Source organism: Alnus glutinosa, chromosome 3 (assembly GCF_958979055.1).
Source record: "Alnus glutinosa chromosome 3, dhAlnGlut1.1, whole genome shotgun sequence".
In the NCBI taxonomy this organism is placed as follows: domain Eukaryota; kingdom Viridiplantae; phylum Streptophyta; class Magnoliopsida; order Fagales; family Betulaceae; genus Alnus; species Alnus glutinosa.
Window position 1 is genome coordinate 33660234 of NC_084888.1, and position 21763 is coordinate 33681996.

Genomic DNA, 21763 nt, shown 5'->3' on the forward strand with positions numbered 1-21763 from the left:
TTTCTTTTACGGTTTGCGTTCACAGAACCGGGCGAACCGGTTTTATTAAGGGCTGTGACGTCATGTTATGTATATTTATTGTGCTAATTTAATTTTGGAAATGGGATTAGATATTTAGATTTTACATTGTGGACGACCAAAATAGGTTTTTAGGGTTAATTTGGATTTGTGATTTTAAAAAATGTAATTTAAAAATAGTAAATTAAAATGTGTAATTTGAAAAAATAATTTTTAAAAAAATGCAAGTAAATGTTTAGTAAAACTTTTGTTTGGCCTTTAAAAGCACATGTTACTCTTTAAATTTTTGCGTTTTCAAAAAAAATCACTTGCCTGTTATTTGAAAATGTATAAATCTTATTTTTCAAATCGCAATTTATTAAAAACGCAATTTCTAAATAATTCATTTTCTGTAATTTGATTTAAAATTACACTTTTTATCTACAAAATCACAATCTTATACGCACCCTTCGTAGTTATGTCTTCCCCAAAAGATTTGTTTCATTACGTTATTTAACATTACAATATGATATATCCTTGTTTATCAACTTTATCCTATTTGGGCTAAATAAGAAAAGGCCCATATAAGCTAAGCCATCGTCATAACCAGCCAAGCACTAAGGCCTCGTTTGGTTTGAGGAATGTCTATTCCATTAGGAAAAGGAATAACTATTCATGGGAATAGATGAAGGTGGAATGGAATAACTATTCCTATTCTTTTGTTTGGTTGTAACGGTGGAATAGAACATTGCATATGTATTCTTTTGTTTGGTACAGTGCAATACATTGGTGAATGGAATCATATTATAATCAAATTTTCTAAAATACCCTTATAATACAAATATAATTTATATTCTTGAGGACATTTTTTTTTTCTTTATTTAAGAAACATAAACAATCATACTATGACCTTTTTTGTTTTTTTTGGCTTTTTTTTGGCTTTTTTTTTTTTTTTTTTAATTTCATAGAGTTCATGGCTTCTTTTTTTTTCTTTTTTTCTTTTTTCATATACAATTACGCTACAAAATGATTTATAAGGAAAAAAAAAAAACACACACACACACACACACACATAATCATCATATCACCATCATAAAAAAAAATTAAAAAAAATAGATCATCTGCAAAGCCCTTTTTATTTTATTCTTTTTTATTTGTTTTCCAGCAACAAACATTCATTCTTTGCTTACAAAGTAAAATGATTTATAAGAGAAAAAAAAAAAAAAAAAAAAAAAAAAAAAAAAAAAAACATAATCATCATAAAAAAATAAATCATCTACAAAGCCATTTTTATTTTATTATTTTTTATTTGTTTTTCAGTAACAAACATTCGTTCTGTGCTTACAAAGTTTTTCTCAAACCTCCGCAAGGCAATTGGAGTCCCCCCGATATTAAGAGGTACTCGTTTTGCTACGTCTAAGTGCATTCTGTAGGCTAAATCATAGGAGGAGGAGGAAAAAAAAAAAAAAAAAAAAGAAGAAGAAGAAGAAGAAGAAGAAGAAAGACTACCCTCACAACAAATTAAGTTGGGTTGAGAAACAGAGAGAGGGGGATGAGAATATAATTGCAGAGATTGAGAAAGATATTGATGGTGCACTTGAGTGATGAATTTTTGAAATCAGAATTAAATTCTTATTTTGTTTGCGAATTTTGAAATTTGACTTTTTAGAAAAAATTGAATAAAATATGATTTGTTTATAAAAAGTTGAATAAAATATAATTTATTTTTTAAAAAGTTGAATAAAATATGATTTATTTCTGAAAAAAGTAGAATCAGAATTATATTTTATTGTCAAAATTTCGTATCAAAACACATCATGAGTTGAGAAACAGAGAGAGAGAGAGGGATAAGAGACTTTGGTGTTGAGAAGGTTGGGGTTTTTGGGCAAAAGGCAAATTTAATTTATTCCCATAGGAAAGGAATAGGTATTCCACTCCTTTTTGAGTGGAATACCTATTCCTCTTCGTAAGGGAATAGCTATTCCGTGGGAATAGCTATTCCGTGGGAATAGCTATTCCGTGGGAATAGCTATTCCGTGGGAATAGCTATTCCCTTAAATAATATACAACCAAACAAAAGAATAACTATTCCGTAGGAATAGCTATTCCTTTCCATGGGTCTAATCCGCAAACCAAACGAGGCCTAAGTAATTCTAGAAGTCCCTCATATGGTACTTTTGTATCCCTAAAAAAATGATATGGTTTTTAAAATCATTATTTGATCAAAATTCAATAATTCAATAGTGACCAATCACATGCCCAATTGTGATTTTAGAAGTCACTTCATTTGAAACATTTTTTAAAATGACACAATAAAGACTTCTAACATTACACTCCAGGCACCCAAGCACAATGGTTCGGACTACAAACAGACAAGGAAAACAAGGAGATTAGAACATTTATAGGGAACTAGTTAAACTTAAGCTAAATTTTAGTTAGAAATATAGTTTTGTTATTTTAACTAGCTACTTTTTAAAAATATTATACATCAAACTTTCTAAATAACTTTTTATGTTTCTAGCAGAGCTCAGTCAATTGACATGTGTCTCAATCAACCGAACTTTAAATTTTACTACCAAAATTCTAGTTCTACCACATGTCCAAAATCTCGGTCGATCGAGCTTACTTCACGGTCGACCAAGCCTTTTACTAAAAACTCTTAACTTATTGTTTCGGCTTTGTTTCTTTTTATCCAAATCTTCCTATCTCTCTCGGGTCTTTATGTTTTTAATTGATCGAGCCATATTGTGCACATGTTATTTGGCCGTAACTTAAGATATGAGTGTCTCAATCACGCATAAAACCCTAATCCATAAATCTCTTTTCCGTACACTCGTCATGGTCACAGAGCTATGCTCGATGAGAGTATTTTTGAGCTCAAAACCAGCAACCTTGCCCAGCAAATTTTTATCTAGGAGTATATTTGCAAGCTTGACATCACGGTGAATGATTCCCTTGGCAGAGCTAGTATGAAGATAGTGAAACCCTCTTGCTGATCCGATGCCTATATCAAGCCTCTCTTGCCAACTCAAGCTGGGAACACTAGAACCATGCATTACAACCACAGGCGAGTCATCTATTGTGGCCATGAACGTCATTCCAAACGGAAAAATAAACCGGCACAAAAGTAATTAATGGCTAAATGAGTTGGAATCCATATTGCTTAAGCTGGCAGGGTTGGACCCTTCAAATCATTGCTAGACACATTAAGCTTCTTCAAGCCCTTCTGTTGAAAATCGGGTATTTGGCCTTCAAATTTGTTTCCATCAAGTCCCAACAACACAAGCCTACGCAAGGAGGCAAGATATGAAGGAATTTTACCCCTAAACTCATTATTTGCCAAAAACAATTTATCCAACGAACTCATACCCTCAAAGGCATGATCCGTAAGAGTAATGTTATCACTCTTGTGTTCAGGGACGGAACCAGACATTTGGCTGGGAGGGGGCCAAACAAGGGCTCAGGCCCAAGTCCAACCACTTTAAACACCTCACCACATCCACATCCCTTTTAATACAAAATAATGAGTTTGAGCGCACTTCTATCTATAAAATAACAAAAAGGAGTGCACTTTGAGCCCATCACCAATATGAAGTACTCTACCATTTCTTGAAATTTCTTCTTCGCCAGCATCTTCTCCAATTTCGAAGACAACAACAGAGTCCCTTGGCCCCATCAACATCTGCTGCTACTTTGGTACGTAGTTTGGTACTGGCATTTTGGGGAACATGGAACAACCCTTCGACGCTAGCTGAGACCCTGCCTCCTTCGCTAGAGGCTTCCTACTCTGAGACGTTGTTAAAGAAGCCTTATCCATAGACAGCAACACCTTAGCGAAACTTCTGTTTCCTCCATTCTCCGTCGTGGCTTTAAATTCCAAAGTCGATTTCTTGCCTCTGCCACAGTACGTGTATCGACAAAGAAAAATAAACGACTACTCTCAGCTCTGAAGAAAAAAACCTCCAACCTTTGCCATTTCTCCCTTCCGACGTACTAGATGATAAAACCCCTCCTTCTACCTCCACCATAATCCTCTACAACCAAGAATCAACCATTCCTGTTGGAACACCATTGAACAAGGAAATTGGGGAAGCCATCCCAGGATCGTTTCCAAAAAAACGAAGAACTCTTCTCTGTCAACAACAATGTCTTGTAGCCAATAATCTTGAATTTTTTTTTCTTTCAAATGAATTGGGGGGGGGGGAGGGGGCCATGCCCCTACCGGCCACCCCCCAGCTCCGTCCCTGCCTGTGTTTCTTTTTTGTCTTTTTAAAATTGATGTGACTCTTAAAATTACCATTGAATTTATGATAGACCACTACTAAATTTTGATCAAATTGTAATTTTAAAAGCCACATTAATTTTAGAGGAACAAAAAAAAGACACAAGAGTGAGATGTAGTATTACTCTGTCCATAATCTCCCCAAAGAAATGGTTATACGAAAAATAAAGCGACTTTAATGCGCTCAGTTTCTTAACACCAGGCATTGGACCAGCAAAAGTATTGTTCATGAAGCTTAACGTCCTCAAGTAACGCAACATAATAAGACAATCCACATCTTTCGTACCCATCAGCCCCATGTTTTCAAGCTGCAAACCAATCAACTATATGGCTCCATTTGATTAGACGTAAAAGATGTTTTATTAGATTGAAAATATTTTTTTAGAAAGAAAAAAAAAAGCTATTTAATTTTATTATGTTTGGTTATCACCCTAAAGATGTTTTCCTCAAGAGAAATGCTAAATATTATTGGGCTGATGTGATAATTTTAATTAGTTTTTAATTTGTTTTTTCTTAATAAATGCCGATCGAAGGGATGATAAGTATATTCACATCAACTTAATAAGTTGAAGAAGAAATAAAATATAGTATGTAGCATGAGTATAGTCTGTATAGAGCATTACTCCTGCGACATTTGCTCTTTCATTAAATATTGTTGTTGTTTGGGTTACATGAAAAATTTAAAATTGTTTTAATATTCAAAACTCTGACGAGGGCGGCTTCGTTGGAAATTAGTGGCGACTGCGGACCGGAGAAGGGTATAGCGTTTGGGTGTGTTGTGATGTGAATGTTCACAAAAATGTTTGAAGAGATGATTTACAGATAAAAATAAAAAATAAAAAAATAAAAAATTTACATCTTATAAAAAATGTCACTAATTTACGAAAATTAATAAGATATTTTATGGTTGATCGAAAATACTTGTCAATTGATCAAAGTTTTTAAGGGCAACCATACATCCGAAAATACTGAAAATGTTTTAGATCGAATAGAGTCTAAGTAAAAGGCTGAAATCAATAATAGAAATATTACAAGAACAGAGTATTAATGAAGCACTAAACAACTTTCTAATGATTTAACGTAAGAGTAATGTTAAGGACTATTTTTTTATTTTATTTTTATCCTTTTAAAGTTTATGTAGCTTTTAAATCATCATTAGAATAAAATTTAATAATAATCCAATCAAATTTTAATTGTGATTTCTTTGAGAGAATAAAAATAATTCTTAATGAGAAATGCTAAACGTGAGACTCTTGTCCGTCTCACGTCCGTCCCTTTCCAGCGTGGCAAGTCATTTTCCTCCAAATTTCGGGTCAGCCAAAAAGCACAGCGCCAAATGTCTTTTTCCCCCCACATTTTCTCCCTCCACATTTTCTCCTTCCCTGAAATCTCCTTCCCCAGCAGCGGTATCTCCTCCATTTTCCCCCCAGATTTTCCGGCCGATTTCCAGCAGCAGGGCCAGCTTCCGGTGCCAGCTTTTCCATTTTCCATTTTCCATTTTCCGGCGGCGACCAAGCCCCCAGATTTTCCGGCCGATTTCCAGCAGCAGGGCCAGCTTCCGGTGCCAGCTTTTCCATTTTCCATTTTCCATTTTCCGGCGGCGACCAAGCCCCCAGATTTTCCGGCCGATTTCCAGCAGCAGGGCCAGCTTCCGGTGCCAGCTTTTCCATTTTCCATTTTCCATTTTCCGGCGGCGACCAAGCTCGACCAAGCTCCCCCATTTCGGACAGAACCTTGCCCCCATTTTCCGGCCAATCTCCCCCCAGATTTTCCGGCCGATTTCCAGTAGCGGTGCCAGCTTCCGATGCCAGCTTTTCCATTTTCCATTTTCCGGCGGCGACCAAGCTCGACCAAGCTCCCCTATGTCGGACAGAACCTTGCCCCCATTTTCCGGCCAATCTCCTCCCTTTGCCGGCGGCGACCGAGCTCCCCGTCTCCACCACTGACCGAGCTCTCCAGTTCCAGCGCCAACTGATCTCAGCCCGTCTCCACTTCCTTGTGAAAGATAGAGATTAGCCATGATGGTGTCTGAGATCTACTTGTAGAACTAAAGGCATTTTTTTGGCTGAGAAAGGAAAAGCGAGAGCACTGCAGCCTGCAGGAGAAGAAGGTAAAACCATTTTCCGAAAACCCTAACTGAATGGACAATCTGTTTGATTTTTGATTTTTGATTCTGGGGTTTTGAGCTTTGGATTTCTTTCTCTGTTTTGGAAAGATTGGTCTCTGTTTTTGAGTGTATTTTGGGTTGTTGTTGTTTTAGTTTTAGTGTTGCTATGAGAAGATCTGAGATAGGTTTTTGAGCTGGGTCTTTGCATTATGTTTATGGTTTGAATTTTGATGGGCTGCTATCAGATTCTTGTTTGGTGGCTATAATACTCTTGGTAAGGTTGCTATAATTATTCTTCACCTTATTTTTGTTGTTATTTAAAACCAAGTGAGTATCTTTAAGGTATGTACATCAGGGAAATTATACATGCCCCCCAGTTTTCAGCAAAATCACCTGAAAATATATACACTTGATCTCGGTTGGATAAATCTGAGTAATCTCGACAATGTACAAGAATCTGTAATCAGAATCCATAATCCATAATCTGTAAATGCATGTCCCATTATCTTAGTTTCAGTACCAAGAAAAGCTACCGATATACATAAACAATCAAGTAATTAAGCCCCAGCTGAAAGTACTAACTAAATCAAGTATTTGAACTAGTTTAAATAAATACATCCAAACAAAGTAAATCCCAATGTAATTAACAATTAACTCCAAAAACAACATCTGAGACTTGGGTTTGCACTGTTTTGTATTGTGGATTGTGATTTTTTTGGTAAGATTGATAGAAGAGAAATGATATATATATATGTTTGATTTACTTGTTGGAACACAAGATTTATACAAGAAAAATAATTTCAACAATTTGGAATAGTAATTAAATGATGTGATTACAGATCATGTAATTAACCTTTTTATACATTAGGGAGATTATTCCTTTGTCTTTCACTTTACTTTACTTCACTTTACTTTACTTAGTACTCTGGTTCCTCCAACAACAAAAAATATCATGATTCCCCCATTTTTTTTTTTTTTTTATGCTTTAATTCATATGCTTTTTTTTTTTTTTTTTTTCTGTAGCTGTCTGATATTAATTTTATCTGTGGATGTGGGTGATATTAATTGTTGCACTGATATGAATTTTTATTCCCTACAGAAACTTTTAGATGGACTTATCACAACTGCCCTTGATTTCACATTGCGAAGATGAATGTTCGTTGACACATGAACAAGTTGAAGATATTGTTCCCATTGAAATAGACCCTCAAAATGGTATGTTGGTTGTTTCATGCTTACCTTTAATTTTTATAACATATCTCTAAATGTTATTATTTTTAATTGATTTTTTTACACTTTGTTTCATTTGTTTTGATACGGATGGAAATGAAACTGTAGCTAATGAACAGTTGAAAGATGATAGTTTGGTCAATTGTCGTTCCAAGCACAAGCTTATAGATGAAGAAAAAAATGTTAAGGAACCTAAGGAGGGTATGTTATTTGGCTCCACAGAGGAACTTCTTGAATATTATAGAAATTATGTGAAGCAAGAGGGATTTGGTGTGGTGCAGAAGAAGAAAAAAAAGTATGAAAATGGAGATGTACATTACATCACTTTAGCATGTGCTCGTCAAGGCAACGCATCATCCAGCTCAAGCAATAGTCTTTCCAAGCCAATGAAAACAAGCAAAACGGGGTGTAGGGCTACTGTGAGTGCAACATTAGTGGATACAATGTGGTATGTGACTAATGTAAATCTAGGGCATAACCACGATTTAAGCCCGGGCAAAGCAAGATATATTAGATGTCATAAGAAGTTGGATCTTGCTACAAAGAGAAAGCTTGATATAGATGATAGGGCTGGAATTCGAACAAATAAGATCTATAACTCGCTAGCCGTTGAAGCTGGGGGATACGAGAATCTCACATTTGGAGAGAAAGAGTGTCGCAATTATATTGCGAACTCAAGACGTCTTCGCCTTGGCACAGGAGGTGCTACAGCACTTCGTGACTACTTCGATAGAATGCAGAAAGTGGATAGTGATTTCTACTTTGAAATGGATGTGGATGATGAGTTTAGGCTAAAAAATGTGTTTTGGGCTGATGCACGAAGTAGGGCATCGTATGAAGATTTTGGTGATGTAGTTACATTTGACACCACATACTTGACCAACAAGTACGAAAATGCCATTTGCCCCTTTTGTGGGAGTGAATCATCACGGGCAATCAATTCTTTTTGGAGCAGCGTTAATTTCAAGTGAAGATACAGCGACATTTGTTTGGTTGTTTGAGGCATGGTTGAAATGTATGAAGGGCCGTGCGCCAAGGGCAATTATAACAGATCAAGACAGAGCTATGAAAAATGAAATTAAAAAGGTTTTTCCATATGCCCGACATAGGTTTTGTTTATGGCACATACTAAAAAAACTTCCAGAAAAGTTTGGATCAAATTCACAGTACAAAGCCATTAAAAGTGCCATACGAAGTTGTGTGTATAATTCTCAAACATGTGATGAGTTTGATGCTAAATGGCAGAGTGTACTTGAGTGTTATAATCTGGAGGAGAATGCATGGCTGCGTGATTTATACAGTGAACGGAGTTTCTGGATACCAGCATATTTGAATAGTATATTTTGGCCTGGCATGACTACCACGCAGCGTAGTGAGAGTATGAATGCATTTTTTGATGGTTATGTGCATTCGTCTACCTCATTGAAAGAATTTGTGGATCAATACGATAACGCTTTGCGTAGGAAGGTTGAGGTTGAGAATGTCGCTGATTTCGATTCTTTTCATACCACGATTTCATGTGTAAGCAGGTATCCCTTTGAGAAGCAATTTCAAAAAATGTACACACATGCAAAGTTCAAAGAAGTTCAAAAGGAGATTTCAGAGATTATGTATTGTGGTTGCTCTCGTTTAGAAAGTGAAGGTGGAATTAATACCTACCAGGTGATTGAAAAGGTAGAAATTAGTGATTCCTACATTAAGAAAGTATGCTTCACTGTTTACTATAATGGACTTTCATGTGACGTGAGCTGTAGTTGTCATTTGTTTGAAGCAAGAGGAATTTTGTGCAGACATGCCATGTCTGTACTGACTATAGGTGAAGATGTGAAATTGTTGCCCGATAAATACTTTCTAAACCGATGGAGGAAGGATTTGGAGCGGCCATATAAATTAATTAAAAGTAGTTATGATCCTTTGAGTGGCAACCCAACTGCAGATCGATATGATGAACTGAGCAAAAATATGTTGAAGTTAGCCGCAATCGTAGCACCAAACGTGGACCATTGCACGGAAGTGCAAAATTATGTTGATATGTTAACTAATAAATTTAGTGGTCCAAGATGTGAACAAAGTCCATCTTCCCAATCACTTCCAAGTGCAAAATTGCTCCCAAGTGCGTCTAGGACTATGACTGGTGATGGAGTAGAGGTGTGTAGTCCTCTCGTGGCTCATACTAAAGGGAGAAAACCATCGAACAGAAAGGTGTCCGCAGTTGAAAAAGCGGTCAAAAAGTCTGCTGCATCAAACAAGAGTGCCACAAATCCCAATCAGCAGAGGAAACAACAGAGGAAAAAAAAACAGGTATGCAAATATTTGAAAGCCGATGTTTACCAATTATGTCCACATATTTGATTTGTAATTTTAATATTATATGTAACATGTTATTCATATGGTTTTTTATTTATTGAAGCCATGCCAAAGATCACTAGTAGATGAACTAGACACAAGTGAAGATCCGTTCACTTTTGTAACTGATGTTCTGCATGACCAAGTAATTGGAACTCATAGTAGTGTTGTTACACAAGTATGGAAAGAGAAAAATATATATATGTTTGTAGATATGTTGATTTGTATATGTTGACGAATAATTTTATTTCATATATATTAATCGTACGAAGATTTTGTTTCAGACTTTTGGGAATACACAGCCATCATGTCCTGTTGAAGGAGATTTTATATACTTGTCGTAGGTATTTGTAGATATGTTGGTTCCAGCTGGTGGGCATCTTGTTATTTCATGTATTCTCATTTGAATAGAAATTGTTGATTATTTCAATGACTATTCCTTATTTCTTTTGTTTTTTTTCCCCTCCAGTTGTGATGCATACAGTTGGTTTTGACTGGAAGACAAATAAACCAATTTGTACCATGCTCACTTATGTTGCAACTTGCAACCAATTTGCCAAGTTGTGTATCTGGATTGTGACCCGGATATAATGTCTAAATGTGTGGTATGCCCTCGCCTTACATGAAATTATAATTTTGATTTCCCTTTCCTTCCACAGTTTCTTTCCAATGATACATTTTTGTGTTGCGCTGTCTACAGATCAAGGATCTCAAGGGAATTTTGTTTGATCTTCTTGTTCCAGGCATGATGGTCAATGCTCGTGTACAGTCAATTCTTGAAAATGACGTTATGTTATCATTCCTTACATATTTGCAGTAAAGATTTTGATTTGGTTCAATTTGGATCCAATTTTGTGTTTACCTTGTTTTGAGACAGTTAGGTTCAATTTGATATCATCTTTGTGTATATTACTGAATTTGGACACAAAAGATAGATGATAACATTGTGCTTTGAGGTTGAAATCTTGCAATTTACTGTGATTTGAATCTATATTTGATTTTATAGCGAAGTGGAATCTGGATTTTATGGATTGAATTGATGTGATTGACATTATTGCTGTTATTGGATCGACTATGTGATTGATTTATCATACTATTTTGTAAGTTGTGTTATTCAAGGAAGTATGCATTTGAGATTATCATAGTATGTAGCATTTATCGAATGAATGAGAGAGTTGAACAATGCAGGTTTTGTCTAAATCGCAAACATACTACTATATACCATTTTCTAAGCTCATTCCTCCTATTATTCACTTTGTGGCACATATTACTAAATCACACGGTTTTGAAATTTTGCTGCAATACAAGGCAGAGAGGAATATCATATTTTTAAGTCTGCCTTCTTTAGGGTGTACAGTTAATGATCTGCAACCCACCCACCGTTTTAATGCATGTTTTCCTTGCAGAAAATGATCGAATAAGGAGATGCAAAAACGCCAAAATCAATCATTTAAAAAGAATAGCCTGATCATTGAAAATAGACAATAAATCATGCAAAATCAAACCCAGAAAAGTGGTTATGAAAATGAAGGTTATCCTGTCAAAATGTGAGGAAAAAAATAATGGGGGGGTAAAAAACTATTTTGTTCATATTCCCAGGAACATTCAAACAATCACCAATCACAAACCAATCACTATATTACATTCAACCAATCACCATCTACCAAAGCAAAATGACATGATTTATGCAAAATCCACCATCCAACCAAAAGTTTAATGAAATAAGCTGTCATATTACATTCAACCAATCACAAAATAACATTCCTCTTCTACAATAAAAACCAAGTGACCACATTACAATCCAACATACAACAGTACATCCCAACTTGGTACATACTTCTCATTTTCTTTTAATTTAACATCAAGTAAGTACCTCGAGATCCACCATAGCCACTAAGGCAAAAAACTAAAAGCAAAATGACCACTACTATTATAGCCCGAAACATCCAAAACATCGTCCCATTAGTGCGACGCACCTCCAGCTCCCGTCGAAGTCTAACATATTCATCATTATATTTTTTTTCAATCAGCTTCTCAAGTTTAACATATTCATCTTTATATTTTTTTTCAATTAACTTCTCAAGTTTAACATACTGATCATTACATTTTTTTTTCAATTAGCTTCTCAAGAGCTTCATATTGATCATTATCTTTTCTTTCAATTAGCTTCTCAAGTCTATCACTATCTGTCTTTCTTCTATCATCTAGGACTTTCAGGCGTTCCATTATCTTCGTCTCATACGTAGTCATTTCATTATTAGCCCATGCAAAAAAATTACAATCACCCGTTCTCTGCATAACAAAGAAAGTAAATTAATGTCATCACAGTGCCATCACCTACTACCAATTAAACAAAGCATAACACAATATGTTTTTCAAAAATTACCTTATAATTTTCACAGCCATACCATTTTCTGGCGGTATTGGTATCAGTCCAAGAATACCTGACACGTGCAGGCACTCCACAATAACATAACGGACGTGCACTTGACGCACTTGACGCACTTGACGCACCACTATTTACCGACATTTTGTTATACCTATGCAAAAGACCCAAATAAAACCTTAGAAAATATCATTCAACCAACCAACCAATCTAAGCATGCGAGCATGTCAAACAATCACCAGTCAAAAGAATATCAAAATAAAAAATAAACAAACCCCAAATGAATATCATAATATCACTAAATATCATAATAAAGAAGAAAAGTAAATAGTAGCATCTTTACATTTTTTTTTCTTTTTTAAAATGTACCCTGTAAGCATTATAACAATCTATTGCCAAATGTACAAGCAATAATGCATGAAGTGCATGGCTCACAAAGACACACATAGATTTGATAACCTATGACGCCTATGCCAACCAAATGTTGGCCTTTAAACTGATTAGGTGAATTCACAATCAGAACTTATTGGTTGCATCAAAAGTAAACAATAGAGCAAATTCTGCTATGTAGTAACCCATCTAGTAGAAGCAATTTACACAAAAATAAAAAGGATCACAAGTTTTAGTGGGTAATTATAATGGATCTTAGGTTCAAACAATCAGGTAAAAGAAAAGACATCAATAAATATGTACAGACAATAAATCCAAGGAGGAAAATTCATATTCAGCATCGAAAGGGTGCTGAAAGTGCCATGAATTTTATCACAGTTAAACAAACCGATTCATGTGAAGTAATCTTTTTTTTTTTTTACCACCGATTTATTTATAGTAATCACAAAAGAAAGAAGAAAAAAAAAAAGAGTGATATTCCCACCACCACCAACAAAGCAACAAGGCCAGGAAAAAAAAACATAGAGAACAACAAGAATTTCAACTAATCAAGCATTGCACAAAACCCTAAGAGAAAGCAATACTTGACAGTATACGCATACAAAAACCCAAAGCCAGATTCAGACCCAACCAGTCCAGAAAAATCAAACGATGAGAGATTGAGAAGAAAAACCTGAGATTTTGTAGACACTGGGAGAGAAGGAGGCGTCGCACTGACCGTAGATCTGCAGTCCAGAAAAAGGCCGGCTCTGGCGCTCCTCGTCGGAGATCTGCGTTGGTCTGCTGGATCCGAGTGAAAGAGAGAAAGAGTCGGAGAGAGAGAGAGGGAGACTGACTGGAGATCGGCGGTGCTCGTGGTCCGCTCTGGCGCTCCTCGTCGGACCAGGTCGGAGATCGAGATCCGCGGTGCTCGTGGGCGATGCTCTGTGCTGGGTTCGAGAGAGAGAGCTGGGACGGGACGGCCGGTCTGCTGGGTTCGAGAGAGAGAGCTGGGACGGGACGGCCGGTCTGTGCTGGGTTCGAGAGTGAGAGCTGGGACGGCCGGTCTGGGCAACGTCGGAGATCCGGTGGCGGTCTGTGGGAGAGCTGGGAGCCGATCTGGGCGCCGATCGGTGGGCCGGTGAGCTGGAACGGCCGGTCTATTCTAGGTTCGAGAGTGCGAGCTGGGACGGCCGGTCTAGGCAACCTCGGAGATCCGGTGCTGGTCTGTGAGAGGTCGAAAGGGCGTCGGATTTCTAGTCAAAATGGGGGGGAAGGCGTCGGCGTTGGCAAGGCCGTGATTTTGGTGGGAAAGAAAATGGGGGGGGAAATGGTTTTTGTTCTCGACGACCACTGATTTTGGTTTCAAATTTTGTGATTTTGGTTTCAAATTTTTTTTAATAAAATAGGACTGCCACGTGGAAAGGGGCTGATGAAAGACGGACAAAAGTCTACTGTGTAGAAGAACTCATTCTTAATTGGACACCAGTAAATCAAAAAAAATTAGGGCAAAGAGGTGTTGATAGATGGGAGGAGAATGTTCAGATCTGTACTGCATTCAAATTTTGATAATTGGTATAATGGTACGTAAAATAAGCCCAAGTGCCAATAGTACAAATGCTGAGGCCCAAAATGCCATTGCAGGCTCGTAACAGCGGATCTTCTCTCCATCACTCTTTTCACTCCTCTCTTCTGCTACGACAATTCATCACGTGGAAGCTCGGTAGTGGTCATGAATGGGTCCACGCATAACGAGAAATGCCCACGACAAGAATTTGGTGCGCGTGCTTTGGAAGTCCAAACCTTACTCAATTCTTGAGACTCAGAATGATCAGACAAAAGCCCACGTGACATTTTCCTTTCCCCATTTTATAATTTTATATTGCATTTTTATTTTACAACAACTAATTATTAGATTTTAGTTTTTAACAATGATTAATAGAAGAATTAGTTTGAATTATTACGTTCGCATTATAAAATAACTATAGAATAAAAATATAGTTGATAGCATTATTCTTAGGGTTTGTTTGAGACATTTGGATTTGCGATTTAAAAAATGAGATTTAAAAATATTCGATTTTAAAAAACGCAGTTAAACGTTTGACAAAATCGCAATTTGATATTTAAAATTATGCGTTTTCAAAAAATTATCAAATTGCCTATGATTTGAAAAGACAATTTTTTGATTTTTGAAATCGCAAATTTTTTAAAAACACAATTCTCAAACGATTCATTTTATGCGATTCGATTTAAAATAGTACTTTTTGCCTACAAAATCACAATCCCAAACACATCCTTAGGGTTCGTTTGGGTTTACGATTTCAAAAAGTGAGATTTGATGTACGATTTGAAAATATGATTTTTAAAAATGCAATTAAGCTTTTGGTAAAATTGCAGTTTAACCTTTGAAATTTTGCATGCCAAATTGCATGCAATTTAAAAAGCAGTTTTTTATGTTTTCAAATCATAATTTTTTAAAAACACAATTCTCAAACTATTCATTTTTTGTATTTGATTTAAAATCGCACTTTTTACCTACGAAATCACAATCTCAAAAAGTACCTTTAATCATAATGATAATGGCATAATCTTCAATACTTATCCAATAAGTTTCAATATTTTCATAGAAATCTTTATAGAACAATTTATGATTGTTGCTAAGGATATTATAATTTTTTAATAAAAAAGATGTAAAATAATTATATAAAAAATCTAACTTGTCAAATTAATTAGTTAATTACTGACTTAACCGTCCACTCTTAATTATTTCACAAATTATGAACTGCCACAACATCCTGTAAGAAAATTGTAGTACTTCAAGCATTTTTTAAAATTTATTTCCCAACCTTAATTTGATTTGTCATATAACATCTTTCAAATTTCTATATTACCGTCTTATTTCAAAAACACAAACAAGATTCTTATCAAAAGTTAACCTCTTTTGTAGTGTAACAAATATTTAGTAAGAACATTAAATTTTTAATCTTTTTTATTACTAGTGGCGTTGTTTCAAATACAACCGTTTTACTTACTAATACAGAAAAAATTACAAAGGCAAAAAATATAGGGGCATGTTTGGGTAATAATTATTATTTTTATTATATTTTTAATATTTTATTAAGTATTTGTGTTTTGACTTATTTGTTAATATTTTGCATTTTGTAGTTGAAAGCAAAATCAGTTGTCAAACTAACATAGTTCTCTCGAAATAACTTATTTTTTGAAATTATATTTGAATGGTTTAGAAAATTAAAGACAAAAAAAAAAAAAAAAAAAAAGGATAAAATCTGTTTAAAATTTGAATTCTAAAAAACCAACCCAAAATGGTCTGTTGGGCATTAGAAAAGAATAATTATTCCATTCGGGGTTTTTTTTTTTTTAAAAAAAAAACCCGCCCACCCGCCTAAAACCCGGATTTTAACCCGAATTGAATTAAAATTCAATTCTGATATTCTGATTAATGACTGGGACCCATGCGCAGGAGAAGTTGTCTCCAAAAAAAAGCGTGGGTCCCACATTTAAATAATAAAAAAAAAAAAAAAACTTAAATAAAAAAAATTTGAAAGAAATTTAAAAAAAAAAAAAAGAGGGGTGGCCACGCGGCCTCCCCCAACCACTGGGGGGTGGCCGGGCAGCCACCCCTTGCATCCATTTTAATTTTTTTTTTAAAAAAAATTATTTATTTATTTTTTAATTAAACAATCAATATATAATAAATTATTATTTCACACAACTTTTCACAATACTAATTATTATACACAACTTTTTAAACTTCAAATCATTTATTACCATTAAAAGATAATATTTTTCAATCTAAAAATTCAACACCCAAACACATTTTTTTGCCTCGAAATTTGTAAATAGAATTAAAATTTAATACTTAAACAGACAAATTACTTTTACTTTTATTCCAAATCATTCAAACACACGGTTTGTGCTCTCCAACTCCGCCGGTTTGAGCTCTTAAGTAACCTTTTCGGTTTCTGGTTTCCCTTTTTCGGCCAACAACTCTGATAACCTTATAGCCAAACTTTGTTTTGCTGCCGGAGAAACACCGTGCTTGCCAATAATTGACTCCAAAACTGCCCCTGAAAGCAGTTTATTCTCTATCACTGCATTCCCAATTTCCGGTATGGACCCATCTTTGGAGAAGCCAATCTATTGTTAAAAAGGGAAAGAAAATGTGAACAATTATAGAGACAGAAATTTTAATTAAATTACTACAAATTTAGAATTAATGAAGAGCTTAAGATTGATATGTTCATTGTAGCGAAATTGTTTATCCTTCACATAACCAAATGAAAGCTATAAATTAGTTCTCTGGTAATGATTAACTGACCGCCAGTGATCCATTGGGTGATTGAGTGAATAATATAGAGGAGCCAGGTGGGAATTTCTCGTCCTTGAAGACCTCAAGGAACTTTTCAATGGCTTTGCCTTCTACATCAGTGTAAACTCCGACCGATTTCCAAGCGGCGACACAATTCTCCGAGACCTTCTCCGAGTACTGCTGACCCGTCAACGGCAAGATCATTGTCACCCGTATGAACTTCTCAAAGGGGCCTACATGTGAATGGTAACTATGTTTACATTACAATTAAAACTTCTAATTTATTTATTGGTAAATGAAGAAAAAATAAGAACACACTAGAGCCGAGCAATTCAACGAGAAGCATCGAAGCAATAAAAAAAAAAGAAAAAGAAAGAAAGAAAGTAAAAGGCAACACATCAAATGAATGACGTGATCCTATTGAATTTTGGTACGAATACCAATAAACAAGATCACCAAAAAAGGCGATCAGACAGGGCGTGAATAGGGGCATGACCGACACAAGACCTTTTAACCCTATCTGAACCCCTAAAAAATGAAATTCAAATAGGAGCATGACCCTCCTGATACCTTTCAACTCTACCCAAAACTTTGATATGAAGTATTGTTTCTCCAAATAATATCATCACGCGCACGTAGGAACATATATTTTGAATTTTAAAGAATAGATAAATGCATTTTGGTCAACGTGGTTTGTAGTTTTGATAAATAATTTTATGGGTTTAAAAAAGTAATTAATCACTCATTGAGGTGAGCAAAAAAGAACAAATTAATTAATGCTATTAGAAAAATTGATATAATCCGTTAATGTGCTAAATGAGAGTGGCTGAACTACTACATGGACACCTCCTCTTAGCATATCTGAGGCTAGTTTGGCCACCCTCTCTGACTGGCCTAATTCATGCTAATGTGACACATTAACAGATTATGTCAACTTTTCTAATGTCATAGACTAATTTATTCCTTTTTTACTTACCTTAATAAGTAATTAATCACTTTTTAAAACTCATGTAACCATTTGTCAAAATTCAAAATCACATAAACCAAAATTACATTTATTATTTTAAAGAAAGAGTTCGAAAACATATTTATCCTAATTTAGACAGGGAAATGCACCGGAGAACCAAAGCATGCCGTGCACCAGAATTTAGATTCAGTAATGTTCCTCTCTTTAAAAAAAAGAAAAAAAAAAAAAGAAGAAGTCATTTATGAATATTATTAAAAGTCTCGTTCCACTTTATTGAAGTCCCTTTTTCATTTCAAAACGATCAAGATCAAGATCAAGATCAAATTAACTTAAGGAAGATCTATTTATACATATGTCGCGCGGAATACAAGATTAATATGCACATATTGGTCACTAATCGGATCGTTGTTCAGGGCATGTTTGGTCATGTAATTTTGTAAATTAAATATGTATTTTCAAACAAAATTTTGTAAAAAAATATATATATATCTCATTTGAGAATGCATTTAAAAAAAATAAAAAAAAAAAAAAAAAAATCTTCGTCTTCCCAAAGCACGAAAAGGTAAACACTTCACTATGCAGCATTTCAATATCAAGAGGTAAACAAAAAAAGGTTTTTTTTTAAAAAAAAAAAAAATCAATTATCCACTAAAAAGGTCAAGCCGATACAAATTGACTATAATGCCCATAACGGACAAGATCGATAGCGGAAAATTCGCCGGAATCCGTATCAGATTAGACTATGAAAGCAGTTGAGTCCGTTACCTGTAACGATGTCCCTGAAGAATTCCACGGACTCGGTCAACTCCTCCGCACTCTTTCCCTTCCACTTAACGGCGAGCGAGGGCACGGCGGTATCCTCCAAGTACACGCCAATCGCCGTGAACTTCACGAACTTCCCTTGAATCTCCAATCCCCTTTCCCCTGCGCACGTTAGCAAACACCATGGATCAGATATTAAATACGACGAAAAGGATTAGCTGATAAGGGATAAAAAATTAAAAAAAACTGCGGTGCTCAGCTTACGAACCTGCGCCGCCGAGGAACAAGGTCTTGGTGGAGCCCGGAGGCTTCACCGTCGGCGGGAACTCCACGTTCTCGACCTGGACTCCGCTGAGGGACAGTGGCGAAACCATTTTTATGAGAGTGTTTACTTTGTTGTCTGGAAAGACGCGTTTTATAGGGGAGACAGCGGGGTTTGTCAATGACAATTAAGGCGGGTAGAAGGGGTAGATGGGTGCACGTGCGTTGATCGAAAGGTCTCGTGTGAAGGAACTCATGAAAAAAAGAAAAAGAAAAAAAAACGAACAAACAAATTAACAGCCTCCGTGCACTAATGGAGTCCACCACAACTACCTACCGAAATCAGTTATGAAAAGATACATTAAGAAAATGAAAAGATAAACGGCAGGTCATGCCGCCATGGAGTGGGACAGCAAGGAAAGGAGGAAAGTACTGTTTCAAATAGGAAACTGAAACCAAACGCTAGCTAAATGCATGAATATGATGTCCTAACAAATTTAGAGTTTTTAAGGGAATAGGTAACAAATAAACCGTTTTTGAGTCCACAAAAGTCAAAAGGCTTGTTTGGAAGCCCGTAAAATCCACGCAAGCGCCACATTGTACAATACGAATGAAAAAATTAACCAATAAAATCTGACAAATAAATTTAATTATTTAGTAATTAACTTAATGAAATGATTGATGTTGTGTGCTTGTGTTTGAGAATGTGTTTGTGGTTTGGACTAGACAAAGCTTCAGAATAAAGCTTCCTTGGCCTATCTATGGTGCTGGATAATGGACATTCGAGGTGCCCTGCCTCCCAAATTCAACTACCAGAGTTGAGGAATAAGCTATCGATAAGTTTATTCGTCACCCCATTAGGTTTAAATAGAATGATTACGTAAGTGGAATAAACTACTGCTTCAAACTCTTATGGAAACAAATTCCTTATTTTTCTCTCCTAGCAGGATTCTTGCTTTAAGAGCATGCATCCCACGATTACAGGGGATCCTTTTGCCTAATTCAGCCACTACCTTCTCCACGCAAAATCTTTTCTTCCTTAGCCATATTGTGCAGCTCTTGACTTTCCTTGCTAAGCAGACTTTCCTTCCCATGGCTTCCACTTTCCTTTTTTCCAGCCTTGGTGTGCGGCACACGTAACACTCCTTCCTGCTGCGAAATGTCCTTGTCCTCAAGGACAAAGGTCGGGAACCGAAGCTGAAAGTCAGTTAAATTTTCCCACGTAGCATCTGTCAGTGTTCGACCTCGCCAGTGAACTAAGAGTTCTTGGACTCCCTTCTGTATGCGACGCTCGAGCACGGCTTGGGGAAGCATGAACTCATCCTCTATAGTGGGAAGGTGAGCTTGGACAGGGGTTCCGTCACCCAACCATTTCTTAAGGACAGAGACATGAAAGACATTATGGATTTTGGAGGATGGGGGGAGAGCCAAGCGATAAGCCACAGGACCAATCTTGGCAAGAATGCGGTAGGGGCCAAAAAATCTGGGGGTGAGTTTCTGGTTGGTCCGCTTGCTGAGGGAGTGCTGGCGATAGTTGTGCAAGTGCAAATAAACCCAATCTCCGGGAAAAAATTTCCTCTCTGTGCGTTCCTTATCATAAACTTGCTTCATGTGATTTTGTGCGCCAAGTAATTGCCTACGAACTTCTCGAAGCACGGTGTCATGACCAACCAATGCGTCTTCAACAGCAGCATTTTGAGTTGTACCGAGTATGTAGGATAAGAGTGATGGTGGAGGTCGTCCATACACAACCTCAAAAGGAGAGCGTTTAGTTGCTGAATGGAAGCTAGTATTATAGCAAAATTCGACCCATGGCAGCCATTTGACCCATTGCTTCGGGAAAGAGCTAGTGAAACACCTTAGGTACATTTCAATTGTGCGATTGACCACCTCCGTTTGGCCATCCGTTTGAGGATGGTATGCCGAGCTAAATCTGAAACTGGTACCGTTTAACCGAAACAACTCGCGCCAGAAAAGACTCGTGAAGGTTGGGTCCCTGTCACAGACAATGGAGGTGGGGATCCCATGGAGCCTGAAAATTGTTTCAAAGAAAACTTGGGGCACTTGAGGTGCTGTGTATGGGTGTTTAATAGGAGTAAAATGCCCATACTTGGAGAACCTGTCGACGACAACAAATATTGTGGTTTTCCCATAGGACAGTGGAAGGCCATCAATAAAATCCATAGAGATATCGGACCAAATTTGTTCCGGAATCGGCAAGGGTTGTAACAGGCCGGCAGGCTTGGTAGCATCTGTTTTGTGTCGTTGGCAAGTAGCACAGTGCTTGATGAATTGCTTGAGTTGAGAACTCATTCCAGACCAATAGAAAACTGACCGCAGCCTTTGTAGACTCTTGTGGTAGCCTTCATGAGTGGCATTGTGGAATTCAGCAATGATGGTTGGGGTGAGAGCAGACTTGGCTGTGAGATAAATTCTGTTCTTGAAATAGATGATGCCTAAATGCACGTGCCAAGGCCCCTGCATGTCACCGGCTTGAATTTTTTCCAGGAGCTCCTGGAGGTGAGGATCACTTCGAATTTCATGCTGAATCGGCTCAATCCACTGTGGCACAGGTTGGGAAATAGCCACGAGAGTGCCCTCCATCTGCCTGGACAGTGTGTCTGCTGCTGAGTTCTCAGACCCCTTCTTGTACTCAATCACAAAGTCATACCCGACAAGCTTGACAAGCCATTTTTGTTGAGCCTCTGTTACAATGGTTTGATCCC

General features: G+C 36.5%; 2 protein-coding genes across 2 annotated transcripts; one reads left to right on the forward strand and one right to left on the reverse strand.

The window, feature by feature from the left end:
• Nucleotides 1-6132: 6132 nt before the first annotated feature.
• Nucleotides 6133-10782, forward strand: LOC133863387 (protein FAR-RED IMPAIRED RESPONSE 1-like). The gene is made up of 6 exons (XM_062299328.1): nt 6133-6389; nt 7486-7601; nt 7725-8438; nt 8761-9917; nt 10027-10140; nt 10663-10782. The coding sequence occupies exons 2-6, from the start codon at nt 7496-7498 to the stop codon at nt 10780-10782; spliced, it is 2211 nt and encodes a 736-aa protein (XP_062155312.1). The 5' UTR covers nt 6133-6389; nt 7486-7495.
• Nucleotides 10783-16521: 5739 nt separating this feature from the next.
• Nucleotides 16522-19203, reverse strand: LOC133864793 (chalcone--flavanone isomerase). The gene is made up of 4 exons (XM_062301207.1): nt 19045-19203; nt 18780-18938; nt 17057-17280; nt 16522-16875 (listed from the first exon to the last, which is right to left on the reverse strand). The coding sequence occupies exons 1-4, from the start codon at nt 19148-19150 to the stop codon at nt 16681-16683; spliced, it is 684 nt and encodes a 227-aa protein (XP_062157191.1). The 5' UTR covers nt 19151-19203; the 3' UTR covers nt 16522-16680.
• Between the last annotated feature and the right edge of the window lie 2560 nt (nt 19204-21763).